Source organism: Bos grunniens, chromosome 2 (genome assembly GCF_055505025.1).
Source record: "Bos grunniens cultivar Pamir isolate PY7600 chromosome 2, Bosgru_T2T1.0, whole genome shotgun sequence".
NCBI classification, from domain to species: Eukaryota; Metazoa; Chordata; class Mammalia; order Artiodactyla; family Bovidae; genus Bos; species Bos grunniens.
In genome coordinates, this window is record NC_141166.1 from 40,216,128 (window position 1) to 40,239,720 (window position 23,593).

At 38.5% G+C, this 23,593-nt stretch overlaps 1 protein-coding gene across 29 annotated transcripts in view; it reads right to left on the reverse strand.

Annotated features, from left to right (window-relative positions):
* PIKFYVE (phosphoinositide kinase, FYVE-type zinc finger containing) overlaps positions 1–23,593 on the reverse strand; it is an 81,638-nt gene that overhangs the window by 17,253 nt on the left and 40,792 nt on the right. For 26 of the 29 annotated variants that reach the window (XM_086342943.1, XM_086343095.1, XM_086342974.1 and 23 more), the window contains 14 exons: positions 22,218–22,325; positions 17,351–17,491; positions 16,545–16,671; positions 15,160–16,319; positions 13,450–13,550; positions 12,215–12,286; positions 11,136–11,307; positions 9,002–9,180; positions 7,082–7,195; positions 6,515–6,623; positions 6,258–6,412; positions 5,020–5,110; positions 2,303–2,363; positions 629–766 (listed from right to left, as the gene is read on the reverse strand). In XM_086342943.1, the coding sequence (XP_086199069.1) occupies positions 629–766; positions 2,303–2,363; positions 5,020–5,110; positions 6,258–6,412; positions 6,515–6,623; positions 7,082–7,195; positions 9,002–9,180; positions 11,136–11,307; positions 12,215–12,286; positions 13,450–13,550; positions 15,160–16,319; positions 16,545–16,671; positions 17,351–17,491; positions 22,218–22,325 (2,728 nt within the window). Of the gene's footprint in view, positions 1–628; positions 767–2,302; positions 2,364–5,019; positions 5,111–6,257; positions 6,413–6,514; positions 6,642–7,081; positions 7,196–9,001; positions 9,181–11,135; positions 11,308–12,214; positions 12,287–13,449; positions 13,551–15,159; positions 16,320–16,544; positions 16,672–17,350; positions 17,492–22,217; positions 22,326–23,593 lie in introns of those variants that run through there. The other 3 variants (XR_015142940.1, XM_086343139.1, XM_086343132.1) reach the window with 3 other exon arrangements.

Sequence of the window (23,593 nt, forward strand, 5' to 3'; positions counted from 1 at the left end):
AGCTCTGACCCCAAGGGGCTTGTTTTTTTTACATTTCAACATGTTTGAAGTTGAGATCATCCTGCAATCAACAGCCTCTTACCCTCAAGGGGCCAGGCAGCAGCCGTGGTGAAATTACTGGCCAAGCATGCATGAACTCAGTCCCAGCTGTTCCTGTTGCCACTTCAACTCAGTTATGAGCACTGTGGCTATTATATTTGAGCTTAATTGCAATTTAAAAGTTATGTTTAAAGTTTACACTATAATTAAGTAGTTGGTGCTTAAACAGAAAGCAAGGCAAGAGAGGGAAAAGGCATACATCTATTATTGGCGAAACAAATGTTTGTCGTTGGAGAAATGGTTGAAATTTTCTTTCTTTCTTATAAGGGAACAATCGTGTGCTTTATGAGACTTAAGAAAATATTAATAATATCCCCAGAAAGTAGATAAAGCTGAATAGCATTTTGTTACTGAGACAGTCACATGTCAAGCAGTGCAACTGAAGGGATATGGTAAAAAGCTACATCTAAAAGAGCACTTTCAACGGTACAAATTTTAAATCCCAAGGGATAAGAAAGCATTGTGCCCCAGTATTCAAGAGTGTTTGTCTTTACTGGATGAAGTACAGAAATAGTGACTTGACCTGTACCTTCAGAACTGCTGGCAGTATCGAGTTCTGGGGGCCCTCCCATGACCTGCTCAGGCACGCCTTCAGGAGAAGTAGGCAGCTGGAGATGGGGGGAACTGGTGGAGCTCTGACTGGACAGGGTGGCTAAGAAGCGGTCCTCTAAAGAAAAACACCGTGCAAATGAGTCACTTTAAAACATTATGTCCATTTCTACCTAATAACAATATTTTCAAAAGGCCAAAACCTTTTTCTACTTCATAAACCAAAGAATTTTAGCTTCTTAAATAAAGTTACATAGGTCATTTCACAAATGAATTTCAGAAATTTTAAAAATGGACACAAAAATCCAGACAGGTTATATGACGACCACAATCAGATCTTAGTGACAGCAGTATGACTGGCAACCAAGTCTAGTACCACCCCAATATTCTTTGCACCAGACCATAATGCCTGGGCTTCCCTAGTTGCTCAGCTGGTAAAGAATCTGCCTACAATGCAGGAGACCCCAGTTTGATTCCTGGGTTGGGAAGATTCACTGGAGAAGAGATAGGCTACACATTCTAGTATTCTTGGGCTTCCTTGATGGCTCAGCTGGTAAAGAATCTGCCTGCAATGCAGGCTACCTGGGTTCAATCCCTGGGTTGGGAAGATCCCCTGGAGAAGGGAATGGCTACATACTCCAGTCTTCTGGCCTGGAGAATTCCATGAAGTTTTTATTTCAGCCCATGGGGTCACAAAGAGTCAGACACGACTGAGTGACTTTCACTTCACAATGCCTACTTAAATATTTTGCTCATTCAATTTAATAAGGAATGAAATTATGACACTACTGAGGGGGAAAAAATTACGTTTATTCTCAAGGGGGAAATTCACTTAATTATAATAGAAAAATGCCAAGAATTCCAAGTTGAGTTTCTATTCTACCAAGATAGTCTAAGTAAATTTTCCTTCCAATTCCCTAGAGTGGCACCAAGTTATTCAATGAAATATCGATGAAAAACAGGCTTAAGTCAAGAAAAGATTTTAGCGATACAAAAATATCAACTAAGCTTTGTCTGATTTTTTTTTTCTACGAAACCAGGGACTTAACTGTAACACAATTAAGAGAGAAATTCAGTTTCATCTTTCTGTTCTTCCCCTAAAAAGCAGCCTTCTCTATTGATCATCTGGCTTTTCTGGTAGCTCAGCTGGTAAAGAATCTGCCTGCAATGCAGGACACCCCAGTTCAATTCCTGGGTTGGGAAGATCCACTGGAGAATGGATAGGCTACCCACTCCAGTATTCTTGGGCTTTCCTGGTGGCTTAGCTGGTAAAGAATCTGCCTGCAATGAGGGAGACCTGGGTTTGATTCCTGGGTTGAGCAAGCCCTGGAGAATGGAAAGGCTACCCACTCCAATATTCTGGCCTAGAGAATTCCATGGACTGTATAGTCCATGGGGCTGCAAAGAGTCAGACACGACTGAGCAACTTTCACTCACTTCACTATTGATCATCTATTTCTCTATCCTAACTTAGGCAATGCATTTTACAATAATCTTAAACTGAGACTGCTTACAAATGTTTTACAGCAAGGAAAAAAATGTCTTTGACCGACTGCATCAGAAAAAATTCTCAAAATTTAGTGTTTAAACAACTTCTAGACTAAGAAACGTCTTTAAATTCAATGGCAGGTGATCACCAGACTCAAGGACCAACCTTTTTCTCCATTTGGAAGTCCTGGAGAAGCATTCCGTGGAGATGCATCCACTGCACATATCTGTAGAGAAGGAAATATTCTGTTCTTAAGGAAATGTTGAAATCACACTAAAAAAAATTTTAACAAAGTAAATCTTACGCTTTCAACCTCTTAAGAATTATTGATATTGATTCACTTAAAAATAATAAACCCATTACATATTACTATAAACAATACATTTTAATTAAAAACAGATTTTTTTTTTAATTGGTAAAAAAGTGACATTGTTTTATGCTTTTACAAATATTTCAATGTCTAGAAGACATTAAAGTCTTCTTTTAATAGAAGACAGTTAAATTCCTCTCTACTTCTGCATTTAATCTGTTGAGCTATATTATTATGACTGAACTTATAAAGATGATCTAGGCTCACACAGTTATGCAGTTGAAAAAGGGAAATCTCTCAGAGCCCTTAAAAGGGTCGAGGACCTCCAGCGTCCTTGAACTACATTTTGAGAATTCTGTTCTACACAGTAGCTCACAGACCCATTAAAATATCCAGCAACTACTTATGATTATCCATTAAGCCCAGCAACCTTTATTATCCATTGGATTTTCTCAAGTCCCATAATCCATTGATAAAATATATATTTAAATGACTGTCAGCCCTGTGTATAATGTCGTTAAAAGTCATTTCTTACACTGCTACTTACAATGTCCTTTGATTTGCTCACCCTAGCAGTAACTGCCCTGGTCATCCTATATAAAATAACTCATCATCACCAACTCCCTTGGCATTACTCTCCATTTCTCATTAATTTTTTCCTCACAGCTTTGTTTCCACTTGTTTTTTAAATGTTTATTGGTTCATCTGTTTATTGTCAGTCTCATAAACAAACGTTCCATGGGAACAGTAACTATGGCCTTCATCCACAAATGTGAACTTTTGTGTTCACGTTTGTGAACCCTGAAAGCCCTGCACTCAGAACAGTGTCTAAAAGCACTCAATAAGTATTTATCAGATGAATGAATATAAACACAAAGGCAGTGCTACAGATTTTCAAATCAACTTTCAATCTTTCAAAAAGAAAATCATCCATTAACTGACTTTGTATTTTCAATTCCATGTCTTACAGCACTAGCTTCGCAGTTTCATCAGTAGGCAAACAGAAAGGCCTCTAGCAGTGTGTGAGAGCCATTAACGGTCCCAGACTACTTGAAAATACTAATAAATCATCTTCATAATTCTTACTCTCACTCAAACTTTAAGGAAAAGTGATTCCTACACAGTTATTTATGAGACAAAAAGGAGAATTCATTGACACAGTGTTCCTAAACAATACAAAGATCTAAGGCACTTGGACCCATCATTCCATGAAAATACTCTGCTATAAGTACTATACACTTGTACAAAAAGAAACATTCCCTCAAAAGCCCTCATGGTATCAGAATATTAAGTCCTTAAAATATACTGACATTAATTCACCTGTTCATGGTTAGCACAGTGGCAGAATTTAGTGATGATACCAAAGAACTGCGCACCCTGAGACACACACACACACACAGCACACATACCTTCAATCAAACATGAATCCAGATGCTGTCGTGAAGGGATTCTACCATGTATGTAAGATCACAAATCAGTTAGCCTTAAACTAGGGAAATTAAGCAGGTGGGCCTGACCTAATCACGCATCCTTTAAATCTGTGTCCAGAGGTTAGACACAGAAGAACTCAAGAGATTTAAAGCATGAGAAGGATTCAATCCACTGCTGTAGGCTCTGAAGATGAAATGGGCCACCTGCAAGGAATCAGGCAGCCTTGAGGAGTTGAGATTTGCCTCTAGTCAAATGCCAGCAACGAAAGGGGGACCTCAGTCCTATAACCACTAGAATTGAACTCTGCCAACAACCTAGATGAGCCTGGGAAAAGATCCTGAGCCTCAAATAATCACCCCATCCAAACCTTCATCTCAGCCGTGAGATCGAGCAAAGAACCCAGCCATATACTCTGCCAGAGTCCTGACACACTGTGAGATAACAGATTTATGTTTTAGGTCACTAAGTTTGGGGTAAGGTGTTATACAGCAAGAGAAAACTAATACAGTTAGGAAAGGTTAATTAAATCAACATATAGAACTATTAAATCAACATATAGAACTGGTGCGACCTCTTAAGAAAAACTTCCCACTAAGCACAAAGAACACCCAAAACTCATAGTAAAATAGGACTCTGTTATGCAGTACACTGGGTCGCTAAGAGTCAGACACGACTGAGCGACTTCCCTTTCACTTTTCACTTTCATGCATTGGAGAAGGAAATGGCAACCCACTCCAGTGTTCTTGCCTGGAGAATCCCAGGGATGGGGGAGCCTCGTGGGCTGCCGTCTATGGGGTCGCACAGAGTCGGACACGACTGAAGCGACTTAGCAGCGGCAGCAGCATACACCCAGTGCGTCCACACCTTCTCCTTTACAGCACCTATTGCCTCTGTGATGCTATCCTCAATGATGCCAGTACACAGCAGCTTTTGATAAGTATTTCAAATAAATGAATTATAATGTATTTTATTTCAGGCAAAGATAAAAAAAATTAATCCAGGTCATACCAAGAAACCTGACTGCTTCAAAATTAAAAACGCTAACATTATCAATAAAGTATGTATTAAACTACCACTTCTAAGTGGTATAAGAGAAATTAATTCTATTTATCACAATGAAGGCCCCAATACAAAACATTACCTTGCTTTCTTCACCTTGTCTCAGTCTTCCAGGACTTGGAGGAACTGAAGGCCGCTTCCTACCCTTTTCTTGTTGGAAAAGGTCTTGCAGCCTACAATTAAAGAAAAAAATGAAAAGTGAAAAGAAGAACATAGTTTTCTTTCTAATATCCTGAATAATGCATACACATATTCTCCTTATAGCTTTGAAACCACAAAAATTAATTTTCCTATTTCAAATGCAATAGATTTTACAGCTGTAATAACTAAGAGTAAGTTTTGTTTTATTTCTAATCAACTAATCAGTTGTTATTGATATGATTATGGTTAGAAAAGAATAGCAAGTTATAATGAGACACCAACAGACCAAGGCCCAAAGCCCAGCTCTGAAAATCAACAGCTATATCACTTGGGCAAATCCCTTAGTCTCGTAGAGCCACAGTTTCCTCTGTAAAATGAAACCAGTATATACACATGTGGGACTCAACATCAAATAAAAGAGTGCATGTCCATCCGGTGCCTTACTTAATGCCTAGCATCATCCAAGTGCTTAATAAATAAATGCCATACTAATCCAAGTGAACTTGTCAATATGCATTAAAAGAAAACATTTCCCCAAATAAATATTTAAATACAGGTATAACATACACAAAACAATCAGTTGAAACTCATGGCCTAACACCCAATAATTACTCTATGGTTTACTATTACAGATAAATTAGATTCAGTTAGCACACATACTGGAGAAGGCAATGGCACCCCACTCCAGTACTCTTGCCTGGAAAATCCCATGGATGGAGGAGCCTGGTGGGCTGCAGTCCATGGGGTCGCTACAAGTCGGACATGACTGAGCGACTTCACTTTCACTTTTCACTTTCATGCATTTGGAGAAGGAAATGGCAACCCACTCCAGTGTTCTTGCCTGGAGAATCCCAGGGACGGTGGAGCCCGGTGGGCTGCCGTCTATGGGGTCGCACAGAGTCGGACACGACTGAAGCGACTTAGCAGCAGCAGCAGCAGCACACATACTATATTAGAAACAGCAACAAAGGTTATTCTCTTTTTTTTTTTTTTATCTTTGCAAACTGCACTTTAAAGGATGAAAGAAGTGGAGGGTGGTAGGAGCGATAAAAATAAAACGTCCTAAACTTGAGAGTAAAAGGCAACATCCACAACTAACAAGGATATTTAAATCAAAAACATCATGGCAGAGCACATTTTGCAATAATATGAAAGAAACACCTGACTGCAGAGTCACACCTGTTATTCCAAGCTTGCAGCACCTCACAGAGGCTTTGTTTCTTGGCGATGAGGGACTCGAAGACTGACTGCAGTTGCTGGGGGGTCTCCATGGAGGAAGACAGGAGCCGTGCCTGCATCTTCTCAGTCCAGCTCTTGAACTCACTTTCTTCCATCTAGGGGAACAAAAACCACTCCAGCAATCTGAGACGCACCCAAAAGGAACTTCTAACAAGTTCACAACTAACTTCTGGGTTTCTGTCAGAAAAATGAATTACCTCTTTTTGTGCAAAGATATCTTCCATTTTTTCCTCTCTTGATTTGCTAAATGTATCAGTTTTCAAAGACGCAAGTCTTTCATCCACAGCAAGATATACCTGTGAAACTCTTAACAAACATTAAACACTTTAGAAAAGTTAGAATCAAACTGTCTAATCTCACACAAGTAGAAAAAAGATGGGCAAAACCACTACAATATTGTAAAGTAATTAGCCTCCAATTAAAATAATTTTTTTTAAAAAGTAGAAAAAAGATATACACAGAACTTTACTAATATCTTATCTAATTAAGAATCACATATAATTTTGAAGAACAAAAAAGACCTGAAAGGATGTACATCAAAATTTAACAGTTGTTATGCTTGGGAGGGTCTGATTTCTTTTTTAATACTTTGGTGTATTGTCTACATTTTCCCATTTTTACATCAGACATATACAAAATACAATTAGGAAAATAGGTTATTTCTGTTTTCAAAGAAAGCTGACTGAACAAACAAGATATTTAAAGTAGTTCAGATTTCAGGCAGTACTAAACAAAAACAGATGATCAAAGAAAATGAAACTTACTTCTGAAAGAAGTCCTTCAGATCCTGAAGAAGGGACACTTTTAGTGGGACTTGACGTTTAATGAATATTTTGGGAAGTGGAACACACACTTCAAGAAGCCGAATGGGAGAATAACTGAGAGGAGAAAATACAAGTAATAGTAGAAAAGTGAAAAATATTTTAATATTTTGAGTAGAAGTGTATCATGACAGCCAACTAAGTCTTATGGGCATAAGAGATCTTAAAGTTTCTATAAAATGGCATTTGCAAACCAAAAATACTGAAGACCACTTTCAATCATTACCAATATCCTTCCCAGTTTTAAAAAGATTTTGTTCTGTGTTGTTTTTCCCCTGCATTGTGCTATCATCATTTATCTCCTGAGGCCATCCTCGTGTGCTTTAAAAACAAATGACTGGGATAGAAACCTTCAAGAAGAGAGAGGAACTCCTTCCTACAATTAGCTTGGACACAGGTATTCACTACCTTCTCAGCTTCCAAGGATTCTTCATGAGTTTCCTTTCCACTTTAAGTTCATGTTGTCTAGTAAACACTATATCCAACCTAGGCCCTAGGTTCATGGTTAATAGCTCTTGCTTGAAAAAGGATATAGGTTCAATTACAAACATTTTCTGAGGACTTATTATGTGTCAGATGCTGTTTTAGGTGCTGAGCAAGGGCCAAAATTCCTGCTCTCATGATTCAGGAACAACAAGACTTGGGCAATAAATAAAAATAAATACTTAAAACATACCTTATGCCAGAGAGTAGGTGCTACAGAGCAAAATAAAGGGCGAAAAAGAAGCAAGGAGTGCTAGGGGTGAGAGGGAGTCAGGGCAGGTGAAATCTGAACAAAGATCTGAAAAAAGTAAGGAAAAATAAGCAAATGTCTAGAAGCAGACAGCACAGAGATGGAAGAGCAATGAGAGGCTCCCAGGAAGGATGTTACCTGGCATAACTGAGGCCCAGCCTGGAGGCCAGCGAGGCTGAAACACGGTGAGCAAGGGGAGAGGAGAAGGGGTGAGAAGCCTGAGTATGAGGGGCTTAGAGACCCATAAATGGACTCTGGCTTTCACTCAGGGTGAAACAGACACCGCTGGAGGCTCCAGAGCACAAGAGTGGCCTAAGCTGATTTTCATACAATAGGACCACTCTGACTGCTGTGCTGCAGGGCGAGGCTAAAGGGAAGCTGGTTGAGACTATTGCAATAATCTAGGGAAGGACGACAGAGATTCAGCTCAGAAGGGGAGTGCTGAAGGTGGTGAGATATGTTCAGATTCTGGATATATATGGCTATGCTGGGTCTTTGCTGCTGTGCGTGGGCTTCTCACTGCAATAGCTTCCTTGTTGCAGAGCACATCTAGGGGGCAGGCCCAGCAGTTGTGGCCCAGGGGCTTAGTTGCTCCACAGCATGAGATCCTCCTGGACCAGAGATCAAACTCATGTCCCTTGTGTTGGCAGGCAGATTCTTAACCCCTGGACCACCAAGAAGTCCCTAGATTCTGGATATATTCTGAAGGGTTTCTCAGTCATTTAAAACCATTCTTTGAAGTAGTGATTTCAGCTCTATCCAGTTCTATCCAATTATCCTTATGCTAAGTAATGTCTTAGCAAAAATTCTGACAAGCTCTCAGATGCAAAAGCAATGGTTAAGAGTCACACCTACAATAGCAAATCTACCAGTTTATATCATGACCCCATCACTTGCTAGCTCTATTTGTAGCTATAAGGTCTCTAAGTGAGGGTAATAGTAACACATTTCTTAAAGAATAAAATAAATAATAGCACTGAAAGCTCTTCACAGAGTACAGCCCTGCATTTGCAAGGCTGATGGGTGGGGAACAACACACACCAAAAGTGAGTTCAATCTAGTAACAGTGGAAATGCTACAAAGCCTTCCAGGGAGTATGTGTCTGTGACAAGGTTGCTCAGACTTCTTACCTGAAAGACGCCACCATCTGGTTATAGGAGAAATACTGGTGATAATCGTGGTGGATGGAGTGACCACATGGCTCAGCATTGGCTCTGCGGGTGTACTGGTGCCCATAAAACCTAAGTTCCAGGTATTTTGCAAATGACATGGACCAAGACTCATTGGAAAGAGCAACAACTGGTGTTACCTGAAATTCAGCATAAATTGTTATCTAATCACATACTGAGAATCTCTTTAAAAAAATATATGTATTTTCTTCTTTAGTACAAACCTAGTATATTCTGACTGCAGAAAACTAGAAAAACAAAAAAATATTTGGAGGTGGGTGGGGTGAGGGATGGCTACGGAAACTGTCTCATCAGTAACCCTACCACCACCATCAATATGCTAGTACATTTGCTTTCTTTCCAGACATGAAAGCATATATCCTTAGCCAGGATGTTTATAAATAAAAACTCTTTCTTGTAGCTTCATAACCTTGATTATTAGTAATACATCATATTTTCCCACATTGAATATTCTTAAGCAGCTTGATTTTTAACAGCTGCAGAATATCCTATTATACGGACATGTTTAACCAATCCCTATTGGTGGGCATTTAAAACATTTCAAGCTTTTCATTATTTTGATGAACTTTTCAATGTAGGTATATAAAACACACTTGTAAGTATCCATAACGATTTCCTTGCAATAAATTAATAAAAGTGGAAATTGGTAGGTCAAAGAAGGGCATGAACATTTATCTGGTCTTTGATACTTTCTGCCATACTGTATAAACCAGTACACCTATTTGGAGACACAATTACCACCAGTATCTGAGAGTATCCATTTCCCTACTTTCTTACTGACGTCAGGAATTATGTATCTTTGAAATGTGACTTATTTAAAAAATAAATAAAAACATACTTCACTTATTTTATTTATTCATCTTTTATTATTACTAATGAGTAACATGTATTTGCACATGTCTACTGGCCATCTGTATTAAATTGCTTTCTCATGCCCTTTGCCTATTATTTCTATTATGGCTTATAGAAGTTTAATAGTAAGTATATTAATATTGGGTCATATATGTTGTAACTTTTTTGTGACACATAAAATTTTTCACTTCTGTGTAACAAAAACTGTTTACCTTTTCCTTTCTAGCATAACCCCAAAGGCTGAAGTTTTGTTTTGCAATCATGTGTATATACCAAACATACAAGATATAAAGATCAAATTTAAGTTACTTATTTCAGTAGACAATCTACAAAAGTTCACACATTCTACAACAAAATATTGCCAGCTGCCTAACAATGACTAAAGGCCTAGAAGAACAAGCATATAAAGACCAATTACTGCAACACATGATTTCACAGATGTATGTTTCTACTGAAGACTATCTATCTTTGACTTTGCCCTCCTCAACCACTAATATTGAAATAGGCTGCACTATTATTTTGTCTGTAATTCCTGTATGTGATTCCAAACACACTCCAAAATAAGCCAATTAATATAACAATGAAGTTAAATCCGGCACATACACATTACAAACAATTTGAATAAAAAGTATGTATTAAAAACAAAATACTAGCACCAAATATTTCCTCCAGAGATAGAAAAGCACAGAGAGGAAACAAAATATACAGTTTTGTCCCCAAGAATAAATATGAGAAACAGCAGAGATCAATTAAACATGGCCTCATCTGCATCTCTTAAGACAGAAATGTTGATCTAGACTAACTTACACAAGCATTCTAGCACACTGTAATTATTGTGTTATAAGACTGTTTCCTCCCCGAGAGGACAGGAGCCAACACCTTGTTCTTTCTTCATTCCTAAGGCCCAGCACAGTACCTGGTACCTATGCGGTGCTAAATAAGTGTCTGCTGATGAATAAACAAACATAATCGAGAACAGTCAAGATAAAGTCTCCATATATTTTACTGGACATGGTACCTATATTTTATATAATAACTGATAAATCCTAAAATGGAACCTTCAGGAAATAAACATTAAAGGGAACATACAGCAGGTAAAATAAATAAGAGCCCAAAGACAAATATCAAATCCAAAATAACAGAGGCCACCCTCCCCCACAAAGAAAGAACTATAGAAAGAAATGATACTACACGAAATAGTACAGCAACAGGGTACACTTACCTGTTTGCACATTCTGCACCAGGAGTAGGTGAGAATTGTATGCTGATATCCAGGTACTGGAGAATCCAGCTCCTTTAGGATTATCTGCACACAGCCTTGGCCATGGACAAAGCGTCGAATGTGGTGCACCATGGGGGTATCACAGAACATGCTAGGGCACTGATAGGAAGGCCTTTGACAAAAAGAAAGTCCTCACATTAACCATGAAACCGAGGAGCCATGTATAATGAATGCTGGCTAATCAGGACTGCATACGATAAAGTGCAGCATCCTCTCCAGAGTAAGGATGATGGTGGATGATCTGATCAGGGTACCACTTGTCCTGCTACGAGCCTGCAGAGTTGAACACCCTGCCTTCAACCACATCACAGTGATATGTTCCACTTGTTAAGCACCTTCCATTTGCCAAGCATTTCTAAAACATCATCTCATTTTACTTATTAAAACTCTTGATGTTTGTGAAGTTTGTTAAAAACTATAAAGGGGGCTGGTAAAGATTAACCCAGGTGATGCTAGTGCTAAAGAACCTGCCTACCAATGCAGGAGACACAAGAGATGAGGATTAGACCCCTCGGTTGGGAAGATCCCCTAGAGAAGGAAACAGCAACCCCCTCCAGGATTCTTGCCTGAAAAATTCCATGGACAGAGCAGTCTGGGGGGCTACAGTTCATGGAGTCGCAAGGAGTTGGACACAACTAAGCATGCACACACAAAGATTAAGCTACTTGCTCTTTGTCATGTAAGTGCCAAGCGAAGGCACTAAGATTTAAACTGAGGCCCTTAGTTTCTCTTGTCTTTCATTTGAATCACTGTAAAAACAGACATCCTAAAAAAAAATCTGCAGGACTGCAGGGCAATTAGATGGGCATAGATCTGAAAAATGAACTGGAGAAGACTTCCTGGGTTGAATATAAAACAGATTACTTCTCTGTACAGTACTTCTCTCATATCACGCCTCTGATATGAGGCGTGAACAGGAAGGTCAAACAACAGTGCTCCAACTCATGTTTATGTTTAGGTTGAAATTCTGTGCATCAAAAAAAGCATAAATAGAACATAAGGAGAAAACTGGTTCTTACCGGAAACAGTATCTCTCTAAAAATATTCCTAATGTAAGATCATTTTTTCCATAAAATTCCATTGTTACAATCCTAAAAGAAAAGATCATTTCTTAGAAACATATCATTAGAATTACAACCCAGCAAAGACATTTTCATCAGACCCCAAATTGCTATCTGTTAGATGTACTTATAATTCAGTATTATTACCAACAAAACAGGTAATATTCTTTTGTTGTTACAGAACAGGTTTTACCTTATCTGATATAATAGGTTTGGACTACCATATTACAGCATCATATCCATTCCCAGTCCATTAGTATCTTATGAAACTATTTAATCAAGATACATAAACAATAACATTAAATGGGTAAGTCTGATTTGCATTAGGAAGAAGTACAAGTTTCCTTTACAAAGCTTTAAACTCCATCAATATAAAATGGGACTCCTGTCTCTGCTCTCCAGTCTATACCATTACTAAGCACGAAGAGCAGCAGCTCATATTCTTCCAGGAGAGCCAGTTCCTAAATTTATATCCAACTTTATACCTAAATAAGAGAGTTCAGCTACACATACCCTTTTGAAACTGACATCTTATTCAAACTCGACCTAAATTCCCAGAGAAAATTCCCATGGGCTCAACCAGACCCAAGTCAGCCTGACGAGCAACACCGATGTAGAAGACTCCCTGATCTCACTGGTAGAAATGAGTGTTTCTGGTGTCAAAAATTAAAATATGGAAGACATTCTTTTTGTGGCAAGTACTCCAAAAACAAGCAGTTATGTTCTATAGTACTTAAGACCAGAGGTAAACTGTATAATAACTAGACTTTGTGACTATCATTGGAAATAAATTGTAACATTATAAAATGTGTTTCTATCAATCTACTTAGAATTAAGTTTTAGAATAAAACTTAAGGCAAAAAACTGACTTTTATGAAAACAATGCCCAAAGAAAACCTGCCTGATTTGTGCATGTTATCAAAGTGCTTAAAACTAGCTTTTATGTAACAACTTTAACTTTTTTATAATTACAAACTGTTCTTGCATCCCTCTTCACTCTTAACATATTTTTATTTACTTCTACCCATGAACAAATCCAAATTTCATAATTTAATTTACAAGTTTTAAAGTTCCATCAATTCACATATGACCAGCAGCTTGCCGTGTACCTACACAGCCTAATGGCTGAATTTTTTTCAGTTGCTGGAATTGTGTTCTTAAGTGCAACATGCAAGGGAGGGAAGGAGTCCTACCAAGGACTGACACAGGCACTGGGAGCATTGCTGGACTGGGCAGAAGAGCTGCTGAAGAGCACACACAGCCTCTGGTGGTTGACAGGGTTCAGACAGTCCACCTGCAAGGGAAGGAACATCTGGGTGAGCACTCCAACTCCAACGCCTGCCTCCAACATCCAACACACTCCACTAGGTTTGTAAAGCCTCTATCAGCACTACAGGGGTTCCAGTGAAGACTGAAAACTACAGGGAACTAAATATAAGGAAGAAGAGCAGTTAATTTTTAAGTTAAAACAATCCAAAAGGTTTAAAAATGCAAGCATGTCTAAACTTGTTTTCTTACTCTTTATATGTACAAAACTACATTAAATTATTTGGGGAGTAGTTATTTAAATATGAAACAGTCTGAATTGATAGTTGGATATAATCTCAACCTGAGACACCCAGAAATCTAAATTCTAAGGTATTTATTTGTATTTTATACCTGCTTTTGATCATTACAAAGGTAACATCTGTCTCTGTAAAAATTTAAACAGCTCAGAGGAAGATGCAAAAGTCCCTGAAGTACATAAAGCCTCTCCTCCTCTGAAGCTGCCCCACCTCCTAAACTGATAAATTTTACTGTGTGGTTAAAAATCATGTATTTGCGCTAGCTCATACATATATAAACATAAACACCCACAGAAGTATACATAGGTGATTCTGTTTTTTTATAAAAATGGGATGATGCTACATATATTAAAACACAATCTGCTTTTTAACACAAGAAAATATGTCATGGGCTCTCTCTGCGTCATTCAATGAGATCCAACTCATCCTTTTAACAGCAAACAGTCAGAAATAACCGCTTCAGTAAATATCCTTGTACATACATTACAATAAAATGTAAGCATCCTTACACAAAATGCTTACTTATCTGTGTTTTATAGATAATGTACAAGGAATGAGTTATAAAAGATAGAAATCATGAATCAAAAATATATATGTGCTCATGTAAATTTAAAAGACCCCCAAATCACTTTTAATAAGTTTATATAAATGTATAAAATATATATTTATATTAAGTTTATTGTAAGCATTTTTCCAAACTTCATTAACCATGGCTCTTATCACATTCCTTTTTTCCAGTTTTATGTATTAAAAACAATATACTATCATTATTTAATCCTTCCTAGACTCGTCTATGGGGTCGCACAGAGTCAGACACGACTGAAGCGACTTAGCAGCAGCAGCAGCAGACTTGTAAAAGTGAACATCTACTTGTTTTATTAAACAACTATATTTTCTCCTCAAAAGATGGATTTGTTCATGAGTTTTATCACCTATAATTTCCTATAATAAGGAAAAAAAACACATCCATTTCCTATAATAAGCTTCCAACTCTACTCTCCCGCTGGCTACCATTAAAAGGATCAAAGACACATCACATTACACCCAAGTCATCATGTCAGAAATTTTAAGCAGCTCCACACTGCCCCCTACCTCACAGTTCTTCCGAGTTTGCTGTGAGCTTAGCCTGAAAGCTTCAAATCTAGTTTCATCACATTACACTCCTATTTCTTACATTTTAAAGCAACACGTAAGACAAAAGAGACCAAAAAAAAAAGCACAGATGAAATATTTAATAAATCTGCATGTAAGCTGTCATATTTGACTTTTTTACCTTGCCATAGCAGAGATTTTCCACCCATCTTAAATGTACACAAGCACAAAAGCAGTCTTGCTCACCTTTGTCGACCACACTGCATCACTTGTAATCAACCCTTTTTCCTCATCACCTTCAGTTCTGCTTCCTGATTTTCCACTTGAGGTGCTTGACGCCTCCTTTGAGTAAGCAAAAGGATCTGAGTTTTTTTGCTGGATTCTTCCTCCTCTGGCCCGATAATCGGCTAGCATTCTCCCCAAGCTCTGGCTGTCCCCCAGGTGCTCAGCAATTCTGGTGCTCACGAGCTCATGTGAGGGCAGGACTTGAATGGACTTGGCCTGAACACTTCCATTCATGCCCTGAAGGCCAGAGAGATCCCTAAGCATCTGTTTCTTTCGCCTGCTCTCCATTTCCTTGAACTCCTTATTGAGGAGAGGAGACCAGTAAACCTGCTCCGCAAAATAATCTCGGGTAGAGCATCTCATGCCCTTGTCAGTTAAAAGGAAGGGCTCCCGGAATGTGATGACTGGCGAGATACAGAGGATCACATCTTTCAACTCTTGCTTAAAGGTCAAAGAATCAGTCTTCCGTTTATCTTCAGAAGAGGTAACTTCCTCGGTAACATACAGGCCAGTGTCATCCTGCAGAGGGTCTCTAAAGGCTCTCATCTGGCTTGTGGGATCCGGAAGCTCCTCTGTTTGCTGCAAAGCCTCTGGCTGCTCACTGCCTATTGCGTCCTGTTGGTCATCCACATGGAGCGGAAGCAATGACTCTGGTACTGATGGAAAGAGAGCACAGGGGGCACCCATCGGGCAAGCTGCTGGGGCATGCTCTTGAGGCTTCAAAGAGGCAACATCCTGTGGCACACTCTTATTCTCCTGGTCACCCTTCTCAAACAGAATCCTTGTTTCTAGCAAACTGCCATCATCAGAAGGCAGAAAGTCTGGGGGGAAGTCAGGCTCCCGGGGGAGGGGACTTCCGCTGAATGGCTCCTGTGAAGCCCCTTCATCCTCCTGTCCTTCAATCAGAGAATGGAAGGAAGGGTTTTGCGTTAATGTAGGAGGCATAGCAAATTCATCCATAAGGAAGGAGATTTCTAGTTGAGAATGATAAGCTACACAGATCATAAATATTAAGATCTCCTTAACTCGAGCCAGCTCATAATCAGAGCCTCCTCTAAGCTTGATTGTACAGCCCAGGTGCTGTGGACAGCCTTCAAAAAACATCAGTGTCTTGGTTTGTTCTACAAATAAACAAACACAAGGTTAAAAAGGTTTAGGTGGCAATCCAGAAGTCCAGACAGAATTAGTTCATTATTTTAATGTCTACCAGACAAAAACTCTTAAGTAAGACTACTTTGTATGCTAATAGCCATTTCCTACTATTAATATATCAACATCGTCGTTCTCATGAGTTTCATTTCCTCAGGTCCCCCCTTTCAGGTAAATCTACACTAAAGGTCACTCACCATTAGGCAACTGAAACATCTGCATGTAAAATTTGTGACAGGTGCCCAGGTGGGGTTTGGTAAGCAGCTGGTCCATTGACATCACCAAATCACCTTGGGTCATCCGGCTAACTCGTTCCAAAACTTGCTAGAACACAGAACAACATCATATTACAAAATTAAAGAAGAATAAAATTTTAGTACATTTTATATGGAAAAATAATAGAAACATTTGAAAATGCCCTCACCAAAAAAAAATAGAAAATAGAAAATGCCCTATTTTCTTTCAAGATGAATTTCCTTGATTTTAGTAATTATATGACTTTTACTGATTCTAGATAAGTCTACACTTAGCAATCAGTATGTGCTTACTAAAATAAACCATACTAACATTAATAACATCAAGATATTTAAGCATTATTCACTGGCACAAGACAGTGATTCAGGGGTGGTGGGTGGGGAATTTCCACAACTGACCTCTATACTAAAGAAGGTAATTTTTCAAGGGAGAGAAAATTTTCTGCTTTGTACGATTTCCCAAACAAAATGATGCCTCCACAAAGACTACTTAATAACTAACGTCAACTACACCTATGGTTTGGTAGACACTTAATAACTCATTATGTATGAGTGCTACATTAATTATACTTTCTTCGAGCCTGAGATCCTCCAGTCTTAAATAAGGACAGCGCTGCCGTGCCTGTGCTTTCAATATATATAGCACAGCTAAGAAATAAACAATCAAAGAACACTGTATATCTACCACACATGCATATAAATTTACAAGCTGTCATTTTTATAAATAACAGAAAAATAAGAACACTCACTGATTTTACATTAATGACCAAAGTAATGCCGTGTTCCAGCAACATATCCTGTGCAATTCGAGATACCGTTTTCTCAACCAGAACCAGTGTGGGTCGAACATCAACTATTCGCTGAACATAATTCTTTAGGAATTCCCTTTCCTAAGTAAGATAAATAAAAAACATTGTATGTGGTACAAATCAAGATCTAGATAAGTAAAAATACTAGGGCAGTGTGACTAGTAACATCAAACTAAGTTTTCTTCATTCACAAACCACTACTAATAGAAGTTTCCTACTAAGTAAACATTGTACTGACGTGTTAACTCATTTTTCAGGTCCTCAATCTCAGGTAAAAATTGGCTAAATATCACTTACCACTGTGTAAGCAAATTAATTCAAACACAACCAAGAATACTATTTATCATTCTAAACTGCTGACTATGCTAGAAAGAGTTTCAGGAGAAACTTTATTCTCCAACTCACTAATTTTTCTTTGAAGGACTTTGAGTTCTTAATAACTTGTAGTAAAAGCCAAGAATCCAATTAGCTAGCTCTTGAAGCTTAAAAAATCAAAAAATTCTCACAGCTTCCCAAATGAAAGCAACTAAGTATTTTTAATATAATTATGGATTTCCCCTTTTACATTCTGAAACTAACCAGAATATCTCTTCTTTCAAGGTATTTGAATAAATAACTAACAGATACTATTTCAACTACTTCCTAATTTCTATCTCCCAACAGATAATATTCTACTTAGAACAGTGGTAGTTACAAATTAAAACAATGTTTAATACAATTTCATGACAAAGGCTTACTCTCAAAGCAAATGAATGTTGTAAATAACAACTAGAGTTTAAAAAATATAATTAGTTAATGGCTTTATAAAATCTCTGGACTCAGGAGACAATGGAAGGTGGGGACACACCTGTCACTTCTGCTCCAAATGCCCAGTGTTTTCTGAGTCAATTCTGTATTCGTGGTCAGAGCCGCCAGCAATGGATGAGCCTATTCCCTGCAATGAACTTGCCCTGTTGTATTTCTTTTCACCTTTCTCTGTCTTACTGATAGAAACTGGACATTCTCAAATTCTCCATTAACAAAAAGATTTTTTTTTTCCCATTTTAAAATTTTCTTAATTTTTATTTACTTATTTTTGGTTGCTGCACAAGGGCTTCCTGTAGTTGCGGGAGCTACTCTAGTTGCAGTCCATGGGGCTTCTCATTGCGGTGGTTTGTCTTGTTGCACAGCAAAAGGCTCTAGGGCGCGCGGGCTTCGGCAGTTGTGTTACATGGGCTCTAGAGTGCAGGCTCCGTAGCTGTGGCCAACGAGCTGAGCTGCTCTGCAGCATGTGTAATCTTCCAGACCCGCATTGGCAGGCGGATTCTCGACCACTGGACCACCAGGAAAGTCCCAACAAAATGAAATTTTTTTCCCTGAAATGTGTTAATTTCCTACTCTGCTTATTAAATTGCAATTTAATGACATCTTAGATTACTTTATTTGTGCAGCTTCAATAAAGAACTAAAATTCATTTTTTTTTTAAGTTTCTGGCCTCCAATATAGGGATAGCAAATACATTTCCTCACAGTTCCAGCTCCAGTCAATTATTATGATTGTACATGAAACACCTTGCTAAAATTGGGGCTTGGACCAGGTTCAGCAAGGAACAAGTATCAGGAGGCAGGCCAGGAAGACAGAATGGAGCAGGGGTAGAACAACAGACCTCTGGGGCAGACCTTGTGAAGACAGTATGATGCCCAGCCTAATTTTATCCTTGCCCTTTTTTTCTCACTCTCCTTTTTTACTAGCTACCTTTCAGCTTCCTCTTTGGTCATGCCACGATGAGTTCCCCCATTCCAAGCAAAGGGCGGGGGGTAGGGTGTTAAATCAACTGACATTTTCTGTCAATTCAAACTAAAAACCTGAATAGGTCAGGACTTAAAGATATAATAAACTATGTTCTGAAGCACTGATGAACAAGATGCTTTGTTGCTGTTATTCAGTTGCTCAATCGTATCCGACTTTTTGAGACCCCGTGAACTGCAGCACGCCAGGCTTCCCTATCCTTCACTATCTCCCGAAGTTTGCTCTAACTCACATCCACTGAGTCAGTGATGCCATCCAACCATCTCATCCTCTGTCGTCCCCTTCTCCTCCCGCCTTCAATCTTTCCCAGCATCAGGGTATTTTCAAATGAGTCAGTTCTTCGCATGAGGTGGCCAAAGTATTGGAGTTTCAGATTCAGCATCAGTCTTTCCAATGAATATTCAGGACTGATTTCCTTGAGGATTAACTGGTTTGATTTCCTTGTTGTCCAAGGGACTCTCAAGAGTCTTCTCCAACACCACAGTTGAAAAGCATCAGTTCTTCAGTGCTCAGCCTTCTTTATGGTCTAACTTTCACATCAGTACATGACTACTGGAAAAACCACAGCTTCGAGTATAAGGACCTTTGTCGGCATAGTGAGGTCTCTGCTTTTTAATATGCTGTCTAGGTCTGGAGCAAGCGTCTTAATTTCATGGCTGTAGTCACTGTCTGCAGTAATCCTGGAGCAAAAATAAAGTCACTGGTTGTCACTGTTCCATTGTTTCCCCATCTATTTGCCATAAACTGACGGGACTGGATGCCATGATCTTAGCTCTTTGAATGTTGAGTTTTAAGCCAGCTTTTTCACTCTCCTCTTTCACTTTCATCAAAGGCTCTTTAGTTCCTCTTTGCTTTCTGCCCTAAGAGTGGTGCCATCTGCATATCTGAAGTTATTGATATTTCTCCCCGCAATCTTGATTCCAGCTTGTGCTTCATCCAGCCTGGCATTAAACATCTTCTCCTATCTTAAAGCTTCTTTTCAGATTACGGATTTACTCAGACATCCAATTGTGCGGTAGTTTGAACGTTCTTTGGCATTGCCCTTCTTTGGGATTAGAATGAAACTGACCTTCTCCAGTCCAGTGGCCACTGCTGAGTTATCCAAATTTGTCAGCATATTGAGTGCAGCACTTTAACAGCATCATCTTAATATAATTATACAAGTTACAATTAACAAGTTATATTAATTAAATCATGTTTATTAATATACATTTGCCCAGAGCATATGTGTCCAACATGAAGACTTCAGTCTATTAACCTGGTCATAAAAGGGGAGTTACAGTGGATAAATATAAGGACAACTTTTTGGTAACTAAAAACAATTTTACACATTTTAACATCTCTGCAATCAGGATGCATCTTGCAAACCATGTGGTTGTGATTTAAGTCTGTAAGTCTTCCACTGACACCGGTGAGATCACGAACATTCCCAGCATCAAAGTAACTCTATTTACCACAAACCATAACTGTGTTTCTTCTGATTCCTTATTTCAGTTCTCACTGAAAAGTCATAGTAAATCAGAGCTAGAAGGAATGGCATAAATCTGGTTAAAACCCCTCATTTTTACTGATACTTAGCTGAATTCCGAACAGGAAACAGTCCCAGTTAACAGAGTTCATTAAGCAACAGAGCGTGGTGCTTTTCACCACAGTTAAATTTTTTCTGTGTCTATGAATTGAGAACAAAAGTTTCCCTGGTGGCTCAGTGGTAAAGAATCCGCCTACCAATGCAAGAGACATGAGTTCCATCCCAGGTCCGGGAAGATCCCACATGCCTTGGAGCAACTAAGCCTGTGCACCACAACTACTGAGGCTGTGCTATAGAGCCCAAGAGCCGCAATTACTAAAGCTACGAAACCTAGAGTCCGTGCTCCACCAGAGAAGCTGCCACAATGAGAAGCCTGTGCACCATACCTAGAGAGTCGCCCCCACTCACCACAACTACAGAAAAGTCCATGCAGCAACCAAGACCCAGCACAGCCAGATAAATTAATTTTTTTCTAAAAAGTGACTACTCCTATCACTTGCAAAAATGTGCTCATGAATTTCCAAGTAATGCTTTTCCTAAATGTTTCTGGAACCAAATATTAAGTGTTTCTGCTATAATAGGAAAAACACATTTCTGAAAACCTCCCATTCTGAACAACTGCAAATTAATTAGTAGCATTTATGGGAGAAAAGAAGTTGGGGCAGACAACCTATGCAACTTCATATCAAGAGCACTAATAAGAATAATAAGTGGTACCTTGACAGAGAACTTGGACAGCCCAGCCAAGCAGCTCAGCCTAGCTGGAGGTGGCCTCAAGGGAAATTTTAAATGTACAAAATCAATTGCAACAATACAACTGGAAATGGAGCTCCAAGCAATGAGTGCCCAAAAGCCATCCAGGACCAGGGGCTGGGTCTCCCTGGGGAGAGGGCTCTTTCAGCAGGAGCTCATTTCTAATCTCTTAAAATGGAGCTAAAGGGCTGTGTAGGAACTGAGCCAAGGCTGTTCTTCCTTCCAGCTGAGGGCTATAATCCTACTAAAGCTATTCTGGGCCTCCTCACTTAAGAAAAACCACACAGAAATGGACACAACTTCCATCTGACATCACTCCCTTTTATTAACTATATGTAAGACACTTGGTGTTCTAGAAACATGTTTTAGTAGAACGGTCTGTCCTGAAAAACAGGTGTTACCACTGGGAACCTGATTAAGTTAGACAAATCCTTAATGTAAGTTCATGACCCCAGTGGGAAGAAAAAACAGGATTTGGATTTTCACCTTTTTTTCAACTACTCCCCAAAAGTCACATGTTGCCATTAACACTTTGCAACTAAAAACAGTGACAAAGGCTTTGGTAAGCTTCTAAAGTATGATGCATAAGAATGTCTTCTATAATACATTTTTTTAATGAAACAAGAGCAATGAAGTTTGCCTATCAAATTTAACCAGCTGGAAGAAAGCATAAGAGTTGGCAAGTATCTCAGTATACAAACATTCCTCCAGATTATGGTTTCAGTAAGGAGTTCTTACCTGAAGCACAATAGGATCAATGCAAGTAAATTTGGTTTCTTCTCTGTAGAGATATTCAATGGAACACTTCAGCAGAAGAATTTTGGGGTTTTTAATAGAAGAATTCATCTAAAATATAAATGAACAGTTTGCTAAAACTTTGAAAGTTTGCAATTTATAGACCTCCTTTAATCACAACTCTAAGTTCATACTGGTCATAATTCCCCTTAAATAGATTCTCTTGTTATATTCAGATTAAAATACTCTCATTTATTTTGTGCTATTCTTATTTTTTTTCAAAGCAAATAATTAAAGCCATGCAAAGTTCTTTAAAAACTGGCTTCTTTTTCACTAATGCTATTTCACCCAATTTTCTATACTCTTAACTATCTTTTTTTAAATCTCTAATGTTTTTAAGAAAAGATATCACACCCTCGGTAGGAGGGAGAGGGACTTAAAAAATAGGCTACTTGATAAACTCCCAGAGACCAGCAATTCTAAAAGCAGAATTTAACTTTTCTAAGATTCAAGAAAAGTAGAGGAGGGAGAAAGGAATTAAAACATCTGCTGAACATATTTTTGATGGAATAAATTTCTAACGGTCTTAAATTCTCAAGACAAACTGGGAAACAACAAGTTAACAACAGAAAATCTTAAAGCACATCCAGAAGTAGAGACTCAAACAATATACCCTCACCACACAACTAAAGCCACAGGCAGAGGAGCCTGCCTCCTGCAACACAAGTTTCCATCTGACCAAACTTAATAGGTTCAAACTAGTAAATGCGCCTGAAAACAGTGATTCATCAGCTGGGAAACTACATTCAGGGCTTTTTTAGTAACTACAAATTAAAGACTATCTCTAAACATGGTCATTGGGCCAGACAGTCATTCACGCATATGTGACCACCACACTCACATAACCGTTTTTAATTCTGGAGATGAGCACAACATACCTACCTCTGAATTCAACAATCATTTACTCTGATTTAAAGTACTACTTTGATGGGTACAGTGCTGTTTTAATAAGACTCTATGTAGAAACATGGACTATGGATCATTGCTATGAAATAATATCAAATTCAAACAATTTTATTTATCTATGGTCACTAATACTTTTCAGGAAGTTTAATATCTTATAAAAAATATATTATTATTCTCAGCTTAGAAAAGAGTGAAAACAGACTGTAGTTTATCGATTCAGTTGCTCAACCTTGAAATTTGCCTGAGCTCTCACTGCAACCAAATCAGTAGTACCAGAGATGAGGCCAGGTGTCTCTATTTTTAACACATTCTCTTAGTGATTCTGAAGCGCAGCAAGGTTTGAGAACACTGTTACAGATCATCGGTTTCTCTAAAACTGAGAACCAGTAAACAAATAAACAACACTGGAAACA